The 23,181-nt window shown below is 37.6% G+C and overlaps 1 protein-coding gene across 3 annotated transcripts in view; it reads right to left on the minus strand.

Annotated features, from left to right (window-relative positions):
* The window catches only part of KDM5B (lysine demethylase 5B), a 63,783-nt gene that overhangs the window by 11,454 nt on the left and 29,148 nt on the right, over positions 1 to 23,181 (minus strand). For all 3 annotated transcript variants that reach the window (XM_081326059.1, XM_081326060.1, XM_081326058.1), the window contains 12 exons: positions 18,574 to 18,732; positions 16,701 to 16,820; positions 15,271 to 15,429; positions 12,398 to 12,579; positions 12,042 to 12,204; positions 10,224 to 10,343; positions 9,414 to 9,608; positions 6,467 to 6,648; positions 5,252 to 5,376; positions 3,138 to 3,288; positions 1,500 to 1,614; positions 535 to 890 (listed from right to left, as the gene is read on the minus strand). In XM_081326059.1, coding sequence (XP_081182185.1) covers positions 535 to 890; positions 1,500 to 1,614; positions 3,138 to 3,288; positions 5,252 to 5,376; positions 6,467 to 6,648; positions 9,414 to 9,608; positions 10,224 to 10,343; positions 12,042 to 12,204; positions 12,398 to 12,579; positions 15,271 to 15,429; positions 16,701 to 16,820; positions 18,574 to 18,732 — 2,027 coding nt within the window. The remainder of the gene's footprint in view (positions 1 to 534; positions 891 to 1,499; positions 1,615 to 3,137; positions 3,289 to 5,251; positions 5,377 to 6,466; positions 6,649 to 9,413; positions 9,609 to 10,223; positions 10,344 to 12,041; positions 12,205 to 12,397; positions 12,580 to 15,270; positions 15,430 to 16,700; positions 16,821 to 18,573; positions 18,733 to 23,181) is intronic.

The raw sequence follows: 23,181 nt of genomic DNA on the forward strand, positions 1-23,181 counted from the left end.
ACATTGGCATTTTTGGAAAATTAGCAGGTAAGGTTGCAAATGGCGATCACATGATCACAAGGCACTGCAATCAGTCTTAATTGTGAACCAGTTGGCAAGCATCCAGATTGCAATCACATGACTGCTGGGTGCTGAAACAGCCAGAGCTTGAAGAACCAGTATTAACCATTATTAGCTTATCTCCAGCATAACTTCAAACTGTCTCTGAATGAATGGTTGTATGTTGAGGACTAACTGTACTATGTGAAACTATTTCCCTTCCTTTATTTTAAATATTATTAAGTAACTTACATTCTCAAGGTAATGTTTAAAATAATAATCAGCAATAAAATTGCTAACAAAATATTAATTATTGGTTACCAAAGAAATATAACTTTCTTGTACTAGAAATACAATTTCATCATTGTTGTTTTTAACAATAGCAGAACACATTTTTCTTCATTTTTAGTTCAGGTTGAGGAAAAAATAATAATTTAATCACTGAAAAGCAATGGGGATTTTAAGAGTTCTGAAACAGCAGGATTTATTTTCTACCTGGCTTTTATCAGGGTTCTAGCCTTGTCATCCCAGTGTTCAGACACTGTTAAAAGTTCTTGGAGCCTAGCCATTGCCTTCTCAACTGCAGGGTGAGGTGCTAGTCCAACACCAGAATCTATGAGTCTTCTCATATCATCAAGAGTAAGGGAAGTATGGTCCAAGCAAACATTTTGCACATCTTCCAACCAGCGTGCTTGTTCTAAGCGTATTCTTAATTCACTAAGCTGAGGAAGGTCAACATCAAAGTCAAAACTGACTTCTAAAAGTTCTTGTAGTTTTGAAGCACTGGGAATTTCTTCAGAGAGGACATTTTCACTGTATTTCTGAAAATCTTCTACGCGATGAAGAAGATCCTAAAATATGAAGCAGTGAGAATAAGTAAAAAAATAAAATTTTCAAACCAGAACTGTAACTATTTTTAAAATTATTTTAACAGCATTTCACATTTGATGACAAATAATGTAAATTATTTCTACAACTAAGTGACAAAAAATCAGAATGTAAGGTATGTTTTTCTCTAAATCATTTACACTACAGTCTAAATTAACAGTGTTTAAGGATTTAACAATTCTTTATTGGATTTGCAGTGGAACACCCTGGCCTGTGCCTGAATGGATCAAATGGGATAAGTCAAGAGAAAATAAAATGCAAAGAGAGTTTTTAAAGAGGTTGTATAAACAATCTGGCTTCATCATACGTCTCACTGGCTAAGGATAGGATCTCACTGAACCTGATGCAATAATTGTCACGGGGTTCTCCTAAATCATTCTGTTCAATCAGCAAATAGAGTCCATGAAATCCCTGTTAATTTATACAGTTTATGAACTGGTTTATACCAACCAGATCTACAATGATATTTACTTATTCTAATACCTGAATCTTTGAAAATATGAGAAGGTATATTTATATTTATTATTTGAAGGAAAAAAACCTAGTTTATTCCATTTATAATTCCAAGTTACCTTCAGTAGTGTTGTTTGGCTAAGGACACATGGTAAAGCATGCAGTTGTCTAACAAATAAGCGGAGTTCATTCACAGTCAGCTGATTTTGAGATTTTCCTCCTCCAGACCGGTATCTGCAATGACACAGAAATGTTTTATACTGCCAAAGGGTACATTAAATACATTCATCTTATTTCATCTTTATTTAACTAACATATTAAAAGAATACTTGCTAATATGTATTTTTCTCAAACCAGACATCCATCGAATCATAATCATGTGAATAGATTTTTATGGACCATGCTTTCTATGCTAGCAATCCAATTCTGCTGTCATGTCATCATCAATTAGAACAGGAATGCACAATATGTGATTCCTGAAAACTTTGCATACAACTCCTCAAACATCATGGCTTCCTTTGAAGACCGCACTTAGATAACAACAACAACAATAAACAACAATTGGAAGGGACCTTAGAGGTCTTCTAGTCCAACCTCCTGCTCAGGCAGGAAACCCTATACCATTTTAGACAAATGGTTGTCCAGTCTCTTCTTAAAAACTTCCAGTGTTGGAGCATTCACAGCTTTTGGAGGCAGGTTGTTCACCAAGTTCTCTGCACCAGTTCAGCTAGGCCCTGGTGTCCACTAGCCTGAGATCCTAAACCCAAGGTACTGATATAAATCACCCAAATTTTATGTGCAGTTATATTGAATGCCACATAGGGCTGCACAAATTGTACATACTATCTTACTTTAAGCTGAGGTGGTAGGAGAAGACTTAGAGATATGTGAGATATGTAAGAAGTAATTCTGATCGGTCCAATTGCAGTTAGAGAAATCCAAGACCATTGAAACATTTTATCAAATGCATAAGGCATTTTCTTTTCCAAAGCAGTGTGTGTGTGTGTGTGTGTGTGTGTGTGTGTGTGTGTGTACACGCGTGCAAGCACCCACACCCGCCCATCCACACATGCTGCCATGCATATAGTAGTTAAAATATCTTTCAGCAAAATGCAGTTACAAATTTTTATATTCTCCCAAGATGCTATTAAATCTATGAAGAAGGGAATGAAGTTAATTCAGTGAATTCACTGAAGACTTAAAAAAGCTTTGCATTGTTGCCTGTTGGGTGTTTAATAAGTTGCTTTCATTTGGAAAACAATTTTTAAATGGGTCTTGTTGTTGTCTTGGTCAGGATTACCAATTGGAAGCAGCAAAAGCAACATTATTCAATGTTGTATAAATACTTTGGATTAGATTAAAAGATTACTTATATGGACTTTTTTTGCCTATTCAAGACATTTTATTCATTTTGTTATCCTAACGAAGTGGCAATGCAAGAAGGAACAATGAATGGGTAGAAAGGAATAAGTAACGTTGTGGATGAATGAAATCCTCAAAAAGGTGAGAAAATTAAAAACAAAAGGTAATATATGAAGTTATGTATGCATTTGGTGGAAATTTCCTTTTTTTTCTAATATTATGCCTGATTTTTTTGGTTTACTTCTTACTCTTTTGTGCATTGCATAATGTTACTTTGAAAGGAAACTGCTCGATAGGTGTACACATAAGCAAGTTTCAGTACCAACAGTAACTGTGAGACATAGTGTTTCCAAACAAAGACCACAGGAATGTAAAACTACTCACAAAAACCATACCTTGTTTGCCTCTTGCCATTAAGGAGTTGCTGTGCAACAGAGGCACATTTCTCTGCATCCTGAGTAACTAATCGGAGATGTCGCAATAAATCATTGTCTGGAAACTTTCTTATTTCTGATTCTTCAATTAAAGCTTTGAAATTCATGAGACCTTTAGGAGGATAACAATTTTAGTTAAAAAATGTCAATTTTTATTATGACATTATTGCACATTCCTATAGCACAGAGCTATATTAGGCATCATTTCTGTACAGACAATTCTATCCATCAACTTTGAACATTTTGAGAAGGCCTGCTGAGAATCTCTTCTTGAAACATTCTTGATTGAAGTAGCAGCGTTTCTCTCTAGCAGGGTCTGGTTTATGGAATGTTATCACTAGATGCTCAGACATGTCTTTGCTTATGTTCAGGGTATCTTTCCTTTTTCAATGAGCATTTAGCCCTGTCTGGATGATTTTTATTCTGTTTATTTACTGATTTTATATGCCAACTGTTGACGGATGAGTCCTCCATATACAGAAATTTCTCATGCATCTTTATTATTTACATGATTTGCTTTTACTCCATTCTTGTACATCACCCAGTTGAAAGATAACAGATATAGTTAGCATAAATAAAAAATAATATTTATGATTGCTTATTTAGCTGTAATCTTATATATTATGACTAGGTTGTTGAAGATCAACAGAATAAACATGAATATGATTGGATAAGCAATCTCGTAATGTTTAACTACACTGGTCTACGAATTTTGGGAAATTATTGGCCTCCAAGATAAAATGTGTTAATTCTTACATATTTTGATTAGATGAATTAATAAACAGGTGGTAAAGGTGCTGGTTGGCTAACGTTTTCAAGATATTTCACAGTAAAGATTTATACACAGGCGAGTATATTTGCCTGCAAGGGAGAGGTGTCTCATGATCATGATGCCTCATAACTTCTTGACAAAGTACGGTAGAACAATGAAAATGGTACCACATGGAAGTGTATAAATTTATCTTCACTTTGAGACTAAAGATTATTATCTAACTGTAATTTATTCTTTTATTGCAAGGCACATATAACTTGGTCAGACCTATGCATCATATAGTTATTTCTGGTGGCTTGTGAAACTGTCATTGCCTAACATTTCCAAGGAACAGTTGTGTGATATTTTCCCTCAGAAGCCAGGATGTCTCAAAATTGTGTAAACAATGCAGATATCTTCTGCTACAGTTGTGTTGAGGTTACATTTGCATCTCAAAAGTGCAATATGACGACAGTGGTAAAAAGGCATACAAATTATATTTTGGATGCAAAATAGGGGATCAGGACAAGAATTAGACCTCTCATTATCATGGCTTACATGTGCAACTTATTTGCATCATTGGCTAAACAAGAAGAAAAAGTCCATGCCTTTCACAATCCCAATGTTGTGGAGGGAACCCAACAATCCTAGTAGTGACTGCTATTTTTGCATGGTTCCCCCAAATGTAAAAGGGATCTGAAGAAAGAAGAAGTGGACTGTGGAATATTCAAACATTCCATCCACACTGCGTCCTGTACCCCATGGTGAGGATTTGCCAATTTCAGATCCACCAAAATCTCACTCTCTAGACTCAGATGATGATAAAGACGATGAGCAGGATGCAGCTAATCTGGAGCCGTCTATGTCAGTGGACCCAGAGTGAACTAAATTACCTGGTCAGGGATTTGGAATTGCCTAAGAGTAAGGCAGAGCTACTGGGCTCCAGATTACAACAGTGGAACCTCTTGCAGAGTGAAAAAGCATGAAAATGTTACATGAAAAACCAATAAATGAATGGAAAGTTATGTTATTGGTATCAATAAAAAGATAAATTTATAATGATTGGTGTGGCACCATTTTCATTTCTACATCACCATTTGGTAGAAACGTTATAGAGCATAATCACACATCCCTCTCGTACTTTTTAATTATTTTGATGCAGTTTTGACCTGAAGCTGTATCTTGGAAACTGGAGCCAATTAATACTCAGGACTTAATTTTCCTTTTTAGTGACCCAATTCTGGTAAACTCTAGTTAATTTCATTTCCGTGGCTTTCTCCTTATAGACCAGTGCTACAGTGCCAAAAATATAAGAGATACATACTTTTTTTATTATTAACTTTTGCCTCTAAAGCTTCATTGACATTAGAAGCCCATTCATTGTAAGATTCTGCCCGCAGCTTAAGTGCATTCATCATTGGATACAGTTCATCCACTGTATATCGATACCTGGAGGTATTATAGAGTTCAAACAATTATTTATAAATTCTAAATAAAATATTGTGCCTTTAATAAAAATATACTGCTGCAATGCATACAACAGCATGAAATACATTACTATGCTATAATAATAATTATGTAGCTGTTGCAAAGGGCAGCAAATCTGTTATTTCTTCACCTAGTTTAGTTCTACAATGGGCTGTTTGCTTGCCTCAGTCTATAGGTTATTAAGAGTAACAAAATTTCTAATGTTATGTCAAATTTACATATTTTAATTTATAAAACTTTCTGATTGGGAAATCATGTGACAAGATACAAAATTTTGCTTTTGACCTCAATATCAAGCTTGATCCATTTCAGATAAAGTAACAAGTCTTCTGCTGGTCGAAGCTATATTAGGACATAAACAAGACATGGCTGCTGCAGATATAACCTTTGCTGAATCCTATCCAGTATTTATTTGCCTGTACTGTACTTCCTGCCTTTACCATGTTTCCCCCAACAACTCCAAGTAAAAAGATCACAGTTGTTTTTACAACAAGAGAAAGTTGTAAAAACAATCCCTGGGAGAATGGTAAAGGAAGGATTTGGCTTTTCCTTCCACCAATTCTGATTTTTTTTACATTTTCTTCTAATAAATTACAACAGTGAATTGGTGGTTCTTCCACTATCATATGTAATTTATAGTAAATTGTACTGTAAAAAGAGAATTTCATGAAACAGAATAAAGAGACAAAACACAGAAATAAGATTATGAAAAAAAATCACAATACTATAAATATAACAATTCATTTTTTTCTACTTTTTTTTTTACTAAAACCAGCTAGTTATTTATTACCTACAGACTTTGGTATAAGCCAAAAAAAACCCAAATAATTTCTTATCAGAGTCAAACAGAAAGATATTTTCAGAATATACTGGAAATACCTCTTCCCTTTCCTTTTTAAATGATTAGTTAACCAAAGATTTATGTGAGATTTATCTAAAATGCATGTGAGATTTAACTAAGATGCATGTGGGATTTATGTGCATAATATTTTAAAAAGTTTTTAAGATATTTTAAATATTTTTAGTTGTCATAATGAAGCAATACACTTACCCCATTTTATATTGATATATGGGACATGTACAGAGATCTTCTACATGATACAAGCATACTAATAAATCAGGGTTACAACTACAATAGACTGCAGACATATAGCAAGTGGTTTTACACTTTATGCACTGTCGTTCATCATCGGGCAACATTTCTAAATTCATTCTTTCTGATTCAGTAACACCCTGTAACAGACAATTCACAGAATAGCCATTATATCAATAAGGAATTATATAATCAGGGTTGGAACAGACATTCCTAATCAAATCCACATTTTGTTCACTGCAGAACTTTCAGTACAAGATAATCTTTATTATCTCCAACATTAGCCAACAGATTACATAGGTGCTTTGTATATAGGCTCAATAAGAAAACTTTTGTTTAATCCTTAGCCAAAATTGCTTTCCTTAAGTTTTCACTCTTTTTTTTTAATCCCATTTATATCCCGCCCTTCTCCGAAGACTCAGGGCGGCTTACAATTTAAAGCACAAATCAATGTGCTTAGCAATGGAGTAAAAACTCTTGCTTTTAAATCAGTGGTTCTTAATATGAACCATGCCAAATTTCTAATTTTTAGTTACGATTTTTCAGTCAACAGTGATTATAAGGGAGTTATATAAATAAATGAGACTCCAAAGGGGGCCACAAGCAAAAATAGGATAAAAACCGTACTGCAGATTGTGCTTGACTTACAACCATTCATTTGCTGTGAAGGAAACACAGTTAAAGTATGTAAAATCATGCTGCATTGGAGGAAGGAAGTCATGGCGTGCAGCACTTAAGGACTAAGAATGTGTTGTTACATGTATTCACAGATTCCAACCAGAGACCAGCAAGATAAACATGAGGCAAAGTCAAAACTATGGCAGAGAGACAGAGCAGCCACTGATAATTCTGTTGGATCTCCAAAACAGAAGGAAGTGTAAGAAATATTGTTGCAAGTTACCCAGCTAAATAAATCAAAAAGATCAGAGGGCGGTGTTTGGTAGCCAGGCTGACTAGGATTCAGATTGACATAGTTAGACATAAGATTGTGGAAATGAAATCCATCTGATGGGGATTGGTTCAGACTTGTGGTGGCCAAGCAACTGCAGTTCAGAGCACTGGGGTGGTAAGCAGGAAGATAAAGAACTGGAAGAGAAGGGAATTTCAAGTTCAAGTTTAGATGTTGGGAGACAGTGAAAAAGGGGAAACATTTTCCCATTGTAAAAGATGGTTGGGCGATCTTGCTTTCAAACCTGAGTGATGGGACAGAGGAAAGGATATATGGGAGTGCCTTAGGATGGAGGTGCTGGTGAAAGTGTAAGATAGGAAATGTAGGTAGTATAAAGCAGCTTGTCATCTGTAGAATAAAGGCACTGTCCTACATGAGTGGAAGGGGCATACTGTTGAAGGTGTCACAGTAGGAAGTGATGTCTTATCATGCTACCCTAGGAACCTATTGATCCTGTGAATCTTGGTGAAGTGGACAGGTCTTGGAAAGACAAGGTCTCTCTCAGCCCAATCCACCTCACAGGGTTGTTGTATTTGCCAGCTTGAATTCAACAAAAAAATAACATATAGGATAAAAATTTAACAACAGAGTAACAATACTGCCCCACCTCCCATTTTTGAGGAAGATTACTGAGAATAAGGTGGAGTATCAAGTAGAAAGGTCTATAGATAAAGCAGATTTTTAAACCCTTGGCAATCAGAAATCAGAACTAGACATGTGATGGAAAGCAAATGGTCACTCTTATGAGTGATCTAGGGCAGGATTTAGATGAAGATTATGTGACTACTTCTTATGCTACTGGATCTTTCAATGGTCTTCCATATAATCACAATGTTCCTCTGTGAGGAACAGGAAAGATATTGGAAAGGTTTTACAGTTCCTAAATAGGTGGTTTGTGGGAAGAAAGGTCACATTACATCTTTGTTATAGGTTCCCAGTTTGCTGATTATTATTTATGTAGCTCTATATGAAGTGGAGGGACGTGGTGGCTCAGTGGGTTAGGACGCTGAGCTTGTCGATCAGAAGGTCGGCAGTTTGGCGGGTCGAATCCCGAGTGCCGCATAGCAGAGTGAGCGACTGTTACTCGTCCCAGCTTCTGCAAACCTGGCAGTTCGAAAGCACATCAAAATGCAAGTAGAAAAATAGGGACCACTCCGGTGGGAAGGTAACAGCGTTCCATGCGCCTTTGGCGTCTAGTCATGCCGGCCACATGACCACGGAGACGTCCTCGGACAAGCGCTGGCTCTTCGGCTTTGAAACGGAGATGAGCACCGGCCCCTAGAGTCGGAAACGACTAGCACGCATGTGCGGGGGAACCTTTACCTTTACCTTTACCTTTATATGAAGTGGGACTTGATTTTCTTCAAGGTTGCCAGTTCCAGGTAGAATTAGCCTTTCTAATGCATGAGGATACCCAAATTAGTAAGTAAATAACTTTTAAAAAATAATGCTATCTTAATGGCCAGACATTTTAAAGCTCTAGTCAAAAATAATTCATACTGCATTTATTTTTTATTTATTCAATTTAGATTTTGCCTCTTATTTGCAAAAATAATAAAGACAGGATTTAAACAAGCAAATAAATATAAACAGATGGACTGTGAGCAACTCACAGCATAAAAAAAACTAAAACGCCATAAAAAGTTAAAACACACAACAATAAACAACATGGTGAATTTGGTCAACAACAAAAATATCATGCACAAAGCCTGGGAAAAGACCGTGATCTGGAACCCCACCAGGGTCAGAGTATCTGGATCTCTAGGAGAACCTCATTCCAAAGGTTGCCTCTGTCCTCTCACTAGCTGGGATATATGAAATGAAATGGTATAGTGTCCACCACCTTGAATTGTTTATAAAAATAATAAAGGCAGAATACAAATAAATAAATAATAAAGCTATCAGTTTAAGCTTAAAATTATTTCACAATTCTACATGTACCTCCCAAAAACTTACCAGATTATGCACAGTCTCCCGTAAAGTCTTTTCATCTTCAATCATAATAGCCATATCTTTTTCAACTGTAGAAGCTACCACCACATCAAGAGTTTCTGCTTTGGCTGCCATTCGACATATCATCTCATCATGAGAAAACACACAATAGCGGTTTAATAAGCGGTAGTGCTCTACACACTGACGACCCAAAGGCAACTAAACAAGAAATGAGAGCAAATATAGTTTCTCTATGTTCTAAGGTAAGCAACATGTTATCCATTGTTGAAAGCTGTTGACTGAAGAAAATGTTAATTTAATGCAGTTCCTTAGACTAAGAATAAAAAGGCTAATAAACTCTTCTAAGATCCTATACAAATAAACAAAATGTATTTATTATACAAAGAATGTACTAAAGCTTCAATTTTGAAAATGCAATGTAAATCAAAATGATTTACAATCATTCCCAACAATTAAAAAGCTTTATATGTATACAGCGTTGTTACTTTAAACAATTTTCCTCAAAATAAGTTTTATATGCACAATAAAGAGTGCCTCTAGAATTGATGGATCAGGAAAGATGTTCAAAACAGTCATTTTTAAGGTTACATATGAGAAAGTATTTGGGGTAAAAACTGATTTCATTAAAAAGAAAATTCTGAATTTACTGGATATTTTTTCTCCGGACTGATTTTTCTAGTACATTGATTGTATATCCATCTAGTCAGCATATTTTAAACAAAATTCATATCAGAAAACTATATCCATATTGAAAAACCTACCACAAGCCATTTAGATTTTCTAAATAAAGAGATCATTATATTTACAACATACCCAGTCAACAGTGCAGAAATTAACCGCTTCAGCAAAGTTAAAACCTTGATTAAAGCCACTATGATAGGCTCTTGGAAATGTTATCACAAATTCACCAGCACACTGATTGGTTCGGTAAATCTACAACAAAATAAAGAAAGCCGACACAGGACAAAATATAACTATCACTTAATAAGTCTTGTTTTTACTTTTAAGAAACACTTTAGGAGCTCTTTTCAATAAAAAATAATATTTATTTTATCCCAGATGCTGGTGCCAACAGTTGTCAATGAGAATCATCCAACCAACCAAAAGACAGGAAATTCTAATGATTCCAGCATTATTCAAAAATACAGGTAGTCCTTGACTTACAACAATTCATTTACTGACTGTTCAAAGTTACATCACTGAAAAAATGGCTTATGACCACTTTTCATACTTACGACCATTGAAACATCCCCATGATCACATAATCAGAATTCAGATGCTTGGCAACAGACTCATATTTCTGACTGTTGCAGTGTCCTGGGATCACATGGTCATCTTTTGCAACCTTCTAATAAGCAAAGTCAATGGAGAAGCCAGACTCACTTAATGTTACTATCTTAATAATTGCAAGGATTCACTTAACAACTGTGTCAAGAAAGGTCATAAAATGGGGCAAAACTCACTTAACAGTCTCAGTTAGCAACAGAAATTTTGGGCTCAATTGTGGTTGTAAGTCGAGGACTATCTGTAAAGCGTTTATGTGCAATTAATTATAAGAAATAACAGGAGCTGAATATCTAATTTTTTTTGTACATTTTAATGCTGCTGTAATTGCCACTACTTGGTGATGACAGGAACTGTAAATCAGCTACAGTAATTAGAAATAACATCAACAACAGCAACTACAACACACAAAATAAGAAATTCATTTTCCCAAGATAAAAACCAAGAATAAATTAGGGATTTGGGATGGCTTGTCAGTTTACTAAGTGAGAACAGTATAATATAGAATATTATACTGTAGTGCAGAGGTCCCCAACGTTTTGGGTACCAGGGACCGGTTACGTGGAGAGAGGTTTTTCCGTGGACCGGAGGGGGCGTGGCTTTGTATGCTGCCTGCATCCTGCGGAATGGGTTTTCCTTGTTTGTGCGGACCAGTTGCTCGCATGCCATGACCAGGTACTGGTCCACGGCCCAGGGGTTGAGGACCCCTGCTGTAGTCTATTCTAGAGAAATATGGTACTAATATTTATTAGTTTTCTTAGGCTACATGAAGGTTTTAATAGAGGCATTTATTAATACATAGGCAAACTAACATCTGGTACACTACTGTGCAATGCACAATGTGGAGTAATTGGGTCTAACTTTGTTGTAAATTAGATCAGAACTCATTTTTTAAAACATTTCCTTTCTTCTTTTTTATATTCTGCGCTTTCTCTCTGTTTTTCCTTTCTTTTTAAATTCCATTTCTTGCATTTTCTTTTGTTTATGTTTTATCTGTTTAAGAAATCTTTAATACAAATTATATTAAAAGAGAAAAAAAATTACATTAGAACTGTCCCTCCCGTTTACCTAGCAAACCATACATAATAGAAAGGTTCTGCAATTTCTCCATATAGCATTAAACTCAGTTGTTCTTTGGGAAAAACTCAACAAAATATTGGCTTTGATCATTTTCAATTAAGTCAGTAAAAAGTAGTTACATTCCCTGTTCTATCACACCCATTTATAGAAACACCTCAATATAGGTATGTAAAAAATATGTAAAATATTCCCATGTGATAAAAATGCATTAAGATATGTATCCTACATTAGAAGTAAAAGGACAAAAACAAAAACTCAGTGACATACAGGCACACCATGAGACATTAGTGTGTTGGGATTCATAATTGTAACCAGCTGATGCAAAAGGTCTGGTTGAGATTCAAACAACTCAGGAGCCAGCTTCTTCATGACATCTTCCAGTTGTTCAGCTGCATATCCTGGGGCTCCATACCATGTTTTAGGTTCCCCCCTGCAAATAATGGAAAAAAAGTTATAGAGCATTTTTAAATTTAGAATTATAATTATGTACTATAATTAGGAAGACAAACAAGATGTATACCCAAATGAAAGATTAATAGTGCGTATGAATGTTAAAAGGAAATACTTAATTTAATGATCTATATAAATTAGGGATCTTTAAGTATCATTTTTTGCAAGCTCACCAGTGCAAATAGTTAATGGAATAACTCCAGTGATCTTCAATATGCCAGCAAAATGATGAAAAGCACATCCCCACATACAGCCAGGGCAACTTCATTCCACAAATATCTGCAGTGATGTGAGCAAGTACAGACTGTTCCATCACAGGCATATTATTCAAATTCCATCCACTATCAAGATACTCCTAGAAGCAAAAAGTAGAATCCAACCAACCATAAACCAACCAAGTAAAAGAGGCAGCAAACTTTTTAATCTGATTGTATTTTTCTAACTTGATGATAAAGAATCACTGATTTATACTTAAAACTTTATAAAATAATAGATAACATCCTTCAAGATTCAATATGTGAGCAAAACAATGGATAAAGTGATGGATGTTCAAGGATATCAAGGAAAAGGGGATACAGATGAAGGGAATAATCATTTTTTTTGACATGCTGAAAAAAATCAAAATCTTGAGATATCTCCCTATTTATTTTCCTCCTTCCCCTAATTTCAAAGCCTAGGAAGAGAAATTTTCTTTTTCTGTGTACTGTGCTGGAGCTTTGTGCTAGATACAACTTGGAAGTCAGAAGCACCTTGAAGAATTTTGTACAACACTGAGTTATTTCACTTCTTTTGGAACCTATCTGGGATAGTGAAACATGAATACCACTCTACTTTACTTGCACCCTAATAATGCTTACAATATTTTCATTTCAGCACAGTAAGAAAGTAGAGTTGGTTGGGTCGGGGGAGAAATAGAAAACTATTATTTAGTTTTGGTCTTTTAACTAATTTTTGATTTGGATCTGCCTAGACTTTGTTATAAACCTCTCAGACCTCTCAGCGGCTTTCGATACCATCGACCATGGTATCTTGCTGCGGCGTCTCAGGGGATTGGGAGTGGGAGGCACGGTTTTACAGTGGTTCTCCTCCTATCTCCAGGGACGTTCGCAGTCGGTGTTGACAGGAGGGCAGAGGTCGACCTCGAGGTCTCTCGTTTGTGGAGTTCCTCAGGGGTCGGTCCTCTCGCCTCTCCTGTTCAACATCTATATGAAACCGCTGGGTGAGATCATTCGTGGTTTTGGAGTTGGGTATCATCAGTACGCTGATGATACCCAGCTTTTTCTTTCGACCCCAAACCACCCCAGTGATGCCCTCAACGTGATGTCCCGTTGCCTGGAGGCGGTTCGGGTCTGGATGGGGAGGAACAGACTTCAACTCAACCCCGACAAGACTGAGTGGCTTTGCATACCTTCATCCCGGGTCAATTCGGATATTCCATCTCTCTCTATGGGGGGTGAACTATTACCCCCCGTAGATAGGGCTCGCAACTTGGGAGTCCTCCTAGATTCACGGCTCACCTTGGAAGATCACATAGTGGCTGTGACTAGGGGGGCTTTCGCCCAGGTTCGCCTGGTGCGCCAGTTGCGGCCCTATCTAGGCCAGGATGACTTATGCACGGTCACTCACGCGCTCGTGACCTCTCGTCTGGACTACTGCAACGCTCTCTACATGGGGCTGCCCTTGAGGACCACCCGGAGGCTCCAACTGGTACAGAATGCAGCCGCGAGAGTTGTGTTGGGAGTCTCCCGATACTCCCATGTTACACCTCTGCTCCGTGAGCTGCATTGGTTAACAGTTGTCTTCCGGGTGAGATTCAAGGTACTAGTAATGGTGTTTAAAGCCCTACATGGCAGGGGTCCGGAGTACCTTAGGGAACACCTGCTGCCGGCATCAACCTCCCTTCGCCCTGTGCGTTCCCACAGAGAGGGCCTCCTCAGGGTGCCACCGATCAGAGAATGTCGATTGGTGGCCCCCAGGGGGAGATCCTTCTCTGTGGGCGCCCCGGAGCTATGGAATCAGTTACCGGTTGAGCTCCGGATGGCGCCCGATCTTCGCTCCTTTCGCCGCGATCTAAAACATTCTTATTCGAACAAGCCGGCCTGGCCTGATGGGGGATTGGTGGGGTTTTTTACTGTTGTTTTATTGGGGTTTTAATATTGTATTGACTGTTTTTTAGTGGGCATGTATTTAATCCTTTTTTAATTTTTGTAATTCTGTATTTTTATTCTTGCCCTGTTCACCGCCCTGAGTCCTTCGGGAGAAGGGCGGTATAGAAATATTATTAAATAAATAAATAAATAAATAAATAAATAAATAAATGGGCCACAATATAAAAATTTTAAATAAAAGGTGAAATAAATAGTTTTATGGTTTTAACTTTAACGATTTTATAGTTTTGTTTTAATAAATACTGCTTTAGTAATTCAAAAGCAATATGAAAATACTGTAAACTATAAATAAAATAAAGCTGAATTTGAAAATAGTTCAAGAAACGTACTATAGTCCAATTGTTACCAATATTGTACCAACTTTCAATTCTGTTTCCAATCCTGACTGAAAGTGATATTAACCTTTACAATCCTAAGTACTTTGGATCCTTGAGAAGCTTTTAAAGCCACCCATATGCATTATTTATCTACATTCTAAAATTGTATTTAGAGTGATATTTCTGACTAGACCAAATGAAGTAAAGCAGATGGTACTAAGAGGTCTAGAGGCATGTAGCATTTGGATTCCACCAGGCAAAACTGATTTGGCTTCACTGTCAGCAGCAATTTTTCTGGGCTTGAATCGTAACCACATGGGCCTAGGAAAATACTCATTTGAGTTAAAGAAGCAGTGAAAATATGCCCCACACTGTGTTTACTTGACATTTTATCTGGTGTAATATTTCAGCACCAAGATAAGTTTTACTTTCTTCCAAGCTTTTCCAGTAGTAAAATAGTAAAAAGGTTAAGCCTTAAATGCTAATTTCTTATTTTCTTTTAAATGCCACACATCCTTCTGGGCAACCTACATTCTGAATTAGTCAAGAAACAAATTTTACCTCTTCTTCCGGTCGAAGTTTAATTTTCCCACCTCTTACAGGAAACCCACTGCCAAATTCTTTTGAGGCAATATCAGCACCATATTCCACTGTCACATCCTCTTCGATTGTACTTACAAGGCGCCAAAACTCTTTCTCCACTAATTCTGTGGGGACCATCTGAATAGAAAGCAAACAAATTACTACCAATAAATAAAACAAAAAAATGCAATGAGAATACATTGGGAACATACAGAGAGTCAAATGATATAATGTGGAGGTAAAGAAAAAATATTTAATTTGTAAGGGGTATATTCAGCAGATATTTTTACTAAAAAGTTTAACCACTAGGACAAATCAACAAGGAAACAGAACAAATAAAGGAGCCAAATAAATCCTTTCGGTGTTTATTGCTGGAATCATGCAGGTAGTCCTCACTTCATCACTATTTATTCAGCAACCCTTCAAAGTTTTGAGGCTGCTGAACAAATAGTAGTATCAGCCAATCTTTGAAGTTATGTTCACTGTGGCTCCCCAATCACATGATAAAAATTCAGGCACTTGTCAGCCTGTTGCATTTATGATCACTGTGGCAGGTCAGCTGGAGGCACAGCGTGACAGGGATAGGCAGCAGTGGCAGAGTACTGAGTGCCCCAAAGGAAAGCTATAGGAGAGAGATAGGCAGATAATGGAAGCTGAAGCAGAGCGGGGTAGGGCAGGGCAGGGCAAAAGTTTGAGATCCTTGCCTAACAAAAATGCAGTTCTCACTTAGCAAATGGAACCAGGGCTACTGGAACTGCCATAGCCAAGCAATGCCTTCACATGTTTCACTTAATAAGTGCTTTGCTTAGCAATGGAAATTCCGGGCCCAATTAGAGTAGTTAAGCAAATCTACCTGTAATGCCAGAGACTAAATCAACTCCATATTTCCCTTGCATTACTAGACAGCAACCTATGCAAAGGTTTTCCTTTTGGAAAAGACAGACCAAAGAGAGCACCTGTCATCCAAGGGCATACAACCCTCTTTAGAAAAGGAATTTTTATTTGTAAAACAATATATAATTTCAATGATGCATTATAGATGAGATAAAAGCACCCTTGAATGTAACTGGTTATTTCAACATTTTCTCACAATTAATAGAATCTTTTTTCCCATTATTATATGATGTTCATGAGTGTAACTTTTTTTGTAAGAAACAGGAAGATGAAAAAATTTCAGTATGTAAAAAGACACTAAAATATCAAGCAGAATATAAATACTTTCTGAGGCTAGATAAATTTTACAGTGAATAATTTCTGCACTAAAATGAGTCATATCTTTTTTGAAAAAATAAAACGTTAGCAGTTGAAAGTAGAGAATGGTTATGTAGGATGAAGTATTATGCTCTACATTCCATGAATATCCCCCATAATGAAATCTAAGTTACAACTAATTAAAAATATAAACATACATGTACTGGCATATTAAAATAATCTGACTTGAAGGCATCTGCCATTTCTCCAAACGTACGAAGCGTGTAGTCTCGTGCTGCCTGTTCAAAGCCAAATGCTTCTTGTGGTTTGTTGCATTCCTGTTAAACATAACAATGAATCAATTGTGTATGCAAAATACTGAACAAAATCCAACATACTATAGATTACTTGCAGTGAGATGGGCAACAAATAAATTTAATAAACAAATAAATAAATTTGCAATTCTAGAGTTTATAATATGGTCACAAAAATCAGAGACTGCAATGCTCAAATTAAAAGAGTAAAATTATGGATGATAATATTATGGGGACTATTTTTACTCTCTTTTAAAAGCACTATCACATTCATACATTTATTTAAATAATTTATATGGCAATCCATCTCACTACTGTGACTTGGGGAGGCTAACAAGAAATTAAAACCACCTCAAAAAATTTCAATTAGTTAAAAAAAATTCAACCACAATAAATCAATATATAATGTGGCATATGGCATAAGTAGATAATTCCATCTTATAATCAGTAAGAAACAACAACCAATTACCAGTGCTCCAACCAACTACCAGCGCTCCCTGACCCAAATGTACAAGGAAACAATCAGATCTTTAATGCTTACAAAGGCCAAAAGAGTCAGGAATATCCAGGGGAATGCTATTCCATAGGATAGTGCTATGATACAGAAGGCATTTCTCTTGCGCCCCACTTGAAAGTATAGCTTAATAGAAAGGACCTGTACAAGCCCACCCTGACACTTCTGGTGAAATAGGCAGAAACAATAAATGATCCTCCAAAAGGTTCTATGCTGTACACAGCTTTGTAGATGGCAATCAGTACCTTGAATTGCATCAGCTCACTGGAAGCCAATGGAGTTCACGGAGTAATATTATGAAAGTACTGTGAAATACTCAAAACTGTCTGTACTGCCACATTCTAAATGAGTTACACCTCCTAAATGATCCCCAAGGACAACTTCCATGTTGACCACATTACAGTACTCCAAATGAGTGCTGACAAAGATATGAGGGGGGCGAAAGCCCTAATAAGCAGGCATATACATAGAATGAAGGCTATTGCTAAGCACATTGGTTTGTGCTTAAATTGTAAGCCGCCCTGAGTCTTCGGAGAAGGGCGGGATATAAATGGGATTAAAATAAATAAATAAATTGGGACTTCCATTCCAGAAACAAATACGATCAACAAAGAGGATGAATCTGTGCTTCTTAACTATACCTGCCATCTGCTACTTGAACAGGAACCAGTAACTCTTAAGAAAAATGCAAACTGCTAACCAACACTGGCTAGGAAGACTACCCTATTCCTTTAAGGATGGAAAATCTCCACATTTAGAAGGCTTTAGGACCTACAGCCATTTGGTCTTGCCCCAGGATTCAGTCAAAACGTATTCTTCTCCATCTAGGCTGCCACAGCCTCTAACACAGGTAAAGAATCCTAAAGGCATCAGTTGGACAACCCTAGGCAGAGATGAATTAGCTACCTGTTCCTGGGTGAGCTGCTGATACCTCATCCAGCAGCTTCATGTACCTGCTAACTTGGATCAGGAAGAGTACAGAGTCCTGAGTCAACCTACAGAGCAGGGGTACTGGACTTAATCCTCCCCCATCCCAATTGGAATCAATTAACTGAATAATTAACTATGGACAGATTGGCTCTCATAGTGGTGAGAAAAATTACCTACCTATTAAACAGAGTTATGGGGAAGTAAAAAAGTGAGATGCCTTACTCACGTCTAAAATAAGAGTGTCAAATCAAAGAAAAACTTATTTTTGTTTCATACAATATATTTTTAATACTGATAACTTATCTTTTTTAAAAAAAGCTAAAACTCTATTACCTGAGCTAGACACTGGGGACATCTCCAATCTCCCTTGGGAACATCTTGAAGAGGTGGTATCAAGCAAAAAGTATGATAACTGTCATCACAACCATCACATAGGAGCAGACGATCTTCATCGTTTCCACTGCCACATAATAGGCATACATACAAATCCACCTATTAAAAGAAAGTTGTGGTAAGAAAATATTCTGATATTTAAAATTTTATTCTACCATTCACAATAAGAAAACCAGACTAAAATGAGTATATAAACATCTCATATTTATATTAGAACTTATTTAGTTGTTTTTACTGAACAACATGCAGTGGATACAGAAAGTCTACACACCCATTAAAATACCATGTTTTGTGATGTAAAAAAATCAGACCAAAACAAATCACTTCAGAATTTTATTCTACCTTTAATATAACATAAAAGTTGTATAATTCAACTGAAAAACAAAATAAAACCTTTTAGGGGGCGAAATAAAAAAACTAGAATAATGTGGCTGCAAAGTGTGAGATATGGCTATGTTCAGAATTAACAATTACATTCTAACTGACTGTGGGTATTACTCAGTATCCACCTACCATTAATTAAAGTGACTCTGATCAAGCCCATATAAAGTTCAGCTATTCTACAAAGATTTTTCTGACATTTACTTAGTTGCCTCTTACAAGAAAAGCCATGGTTTGCAAATAGCTTACAAATCAAAGGGATCTCATTGTTGGAATGTATCACTGAGAAAAATTTCCAAGACATTGGATATACCATGGAACACAGTAAAGACAGTCATCCATAAGCAGAGAAAATATGGCATAACAATGACATTACCAAGGACCGGATGTCCCTCCAAAATTGATGGAAAAAAAACAGGAAAAGTGTTCTGAGAGGCTGCTAAGAGGCCTACAGCAATATTAAAGGAGCTGCAGGAAATTCTGGCAAGTACTGGTTGTGTGCTACATGTGACAACAATCTCCTGTATTCTTCATAAGTCTGGGATGTGGAGTAGTATGACAAGATGGAAGCCTTTTCTACAAAGAGAAACATCCAAGCCCAGCTACATTTTGCAAAAACTTTCAAGGCTGACAAAAGCATGTGGGAAAATGTGTTATGATCTGATGAGACCAAGGTTGAACTTTTTGGGTGTAATTCCCAAAAGTATGTCATAGTCAATAAAAGAGTAGGAAAAGCAATACTGGGATACAATCCTCAAAATGACAGAATGATCTCAGTTCGAATCCAAGGCAAACCATTGAATATCACAGTAGTCCAAGTCTATGCCCCAACCACCAGTGCTGAAGAGGATGAAATTGACCGGTTCTATGAAGCCCTACAGCACCTTATAGAACTAACACCAAAAAATGATGTCCTTATCATCATGGGGGATTGGAATGCTAAAGTAGGAAGCCAAAAGATAACTGGAATAACAGGCAAGTTTGGCCTTGGAGTACAAAATGAAGCAGGGCACAGGCTGATAGAATTTTGTCAAGAGAATACGATGGTCATAGCAAACACTCTTTTCCAACAACCCAAGAGACGGCTCTACACATGGACATCACCAGACGGTCAACACAGAAATCAGATTGACTATATGCTCTGCAGCCAAAGATAGAGAAGCTCTATACAGTCAGTAAAAACAAGACCAGGAGCTGACTGTGGCTCAGACCATGAGCTTCTCCTTGCAAAGTTTAGGCTTAAACTGAAGAAAGCAGGGAAAAGCACTAGGCCACTCAGGTATGAATTAAATCATATCCCTGTCGAATATATAGTAGAGGTGACAAATAGATTTAAGGAATTAGATCTGATAGACAGAGTGCCTGAAGAACTATGGACAGAGGTTCGCGACATTGTACAACAGGTAGCAACCAAAACCATCCCAAAGAAAAAGAAATGCAAGAAAGCAAAATGGCTGTCTGAGGAAGCTTTGCAAATAGCTGAGGAAAGGAGGGAAGCGAAAGGCAAGGGAGAAAAAGAAAGATACGCCCAATTGAATGCAGAATTCCAGAGAATAGCTAGAAGAGATAAGAATGCCTTCTTAAATGAACAGTGCAAAGAAATAGAAGAAAATAATAGAATAGGGAGGACCAGAGATCTTTTCAAGAAAATTGGAGAGATGAAGGGAACGTTTAATGCAAAAATGGGCATGATAAAGGACCAAAATGGCAGGGACCTAACAGAGGCAGAAGAGATTAAGAAGAGGTGGCAAAATTACACAGAAGAACTATACAAGAATGAGCTTAACGTCCCAGATAATCACAATGAGGTGGTCACTGACCTCGAGCCAGACATCCTAGAATGTGAAGTGAAGTGGGCCTTAGAAAAGCTGAGCAACAACAAAGCTAGTGGAGGTGACAGTATTCCAGCTGAGCTATTCAAAATCTTAAAAGACAATTCAGTAAAAGTGCTACACTCAATTTGCCAGCAAATTTGGAAAACTCAACAGTGGCCACAGGATTGGAAAAGATCAGTTTACATTCCAATTCCAAAGAAAGGCAGTGCCAAAGAATGTTCAAACTATCGCACCATTGCACTCATTTCTCATGCTAGCAAAGTCATGCTTAAAATCCTACAAGCTAGACTTCAGCAGTATGTGGATCGAGAACTACCAGAAGTACAGGCAGGATTTCGAAGAGGCAGAGGAACTAGAGATCAAATTGCCAGCATACGCTGGATCATGGAGAAAGCTAGAGAGTTCCAGAAAAACATCTACTTCTGCTTCATTGACTATGCTAAAGCCTTTGATTGTGTGGATCATAACAAACTGTGGCAAGTTCTTAAAGAGATGGGAGTACCAGACCATCTTATTTGTCTCTTGAGAAACCTATATGCGGGTCAAGAAGCAACAGTGAGAACTGGACATGGAACCACTGATTGGTTCAAAATTGGGAAAGGAGTCCGGCAAGGCTGTATACTGTCGCCCTGCCTATTTAACTTATATGCAGAGCACATCATGAGAAAGGCAGGGCTAGATGAATCAAAAGTTGGAATTAAGATTGCTGGGAGAAATATCAACAACCTCAGATATGCAGATGATACCACTCTAATGGCAGAAAGTGAAGAGGAACTAATGAGCCTCTTGTTGCGGGTGAAGAAGGAGAGTGCAAAAGTTGGGTTGAAACTTAACATTAAGAAAACCAAGATCATGGCATCTGGCCCTCTCAATTCCTGGCAAATAGATGGGGAAGAAATGGAGGTAGTGACAGATTTTATTTTCCTGGGCTCCAAGATCACTGCAGATGGGGACTGTAGCCAAGAAATTAAAAGACGCTTGCTCCTGGGGAGGAAAGCCATGGCAAATCTAGACAGCACACTAAAAAGCAGAGACATCACCCTGTCAACAAAAGTGCGTATAGTCAAGGCTATGGTCTTCCCAGTTGCAATGTATGGCAGTGAAAGTTGGACCATAAGAAAGGCTGAGCGCCAAAGAATTGAGGCCTTTGAACTATGGTGCTGGAGAAGACTCTTGCGAGTCCCTTGGACTGCAAGGCGATCAAACCGGTCAGTCCTAGAGGAGATCAATCCTGACTGCTCTTTAGAAGGCCAGATCCTGAAGCTAAAACTCAAATACTTTGGCCACCTAATGAGAAGGAAGGACTCACTGGAGAAGAGCCTAATGCTGGGAAAGATCGAGGGCAATAGAAGAAGGGGACGACAGAGAATGAGGTGGCTGGATGGAGTCACTGAAGCAGTAGGCGTGAGCTTAAATGGACTCCAGAAGATGGTAGAGGACAGGAAGGCCTGGAGGAATGTTGTCCATAGGGTTGCGAGGGGTCGGACACGACTTCGCAGCTAACAACAACAACAATGTTTTGCTCAAAAACAACATTGCACATCACCAAAAGTATACCATACCCACAGTGAAGCAAGGTGATGGCAGCATTATGCTTTGGGGCTGCTTTTCTTCAGCTGGAACTGGGGCCTTTAATCAAGGTGAAGGGAGTTATGAGCAGTTCCAAATAACAGACAATTTTGGCACAAAACCTTCAGGCAACTAAAATGCTAAAAATGAAGAGGATTTTCACATTTCAACACAACGATGATCCAAAGCATACCTCCAAATCAACAAAAGAATGGCTTCACCAGAAGATGGAATGGTCCTGCCAGAACCCAAGCCTAAACCAATTAAAAATCTGTGGGGTGACATGAAGAGAGCTGTGCCCAGGACATGCCCTCACAACCTGACAGATTTGGAGTGCTTTTTCAAGGAAGAGTGAGCAAAAATTCCCAAGGCAAGATGTGCCATGCTGATATGCTCCTACCCCAAAAGACTGAATGTGGTCACAACATCAAAAGATGCTTCAATAAAGTATTAGTTTAAGGGTGTGCATCTTTATGCAACCACATTCTTGTACATTTTTATTGTTATTTTCTTCCTAGATTTTAGTGTGTTTTTCAGTTGAATTGTACAGAGTATATAGTATGTTATATTAAAGGTGGAAAAAAGACTTCTGGTTTCTCATGCAGCCGCTATGAACGCCTGGGAGACTTGCTCTCTCTCCCCCGTCCAGATTTGCATCGCTGGGAAGCCCTGAAGAGGGCTGAAAGTCACCCCGAAGAGGCGACCAGCAAGGAGGGGCACTCGCTGGATCACTGGAGAGCCGCAACTCTCCCATTAGACCTGG

This window comes from Vipera berus (assembly GCF_964194415.1).
Source record: "Vipera berus genome assembly, chromosome: 3".
Lineage (NCBI taxonomy): Eukaryota > Metazoa > Chordata > Lepidosauria > Squamata > Viperidae > Vipera > Vipera berus.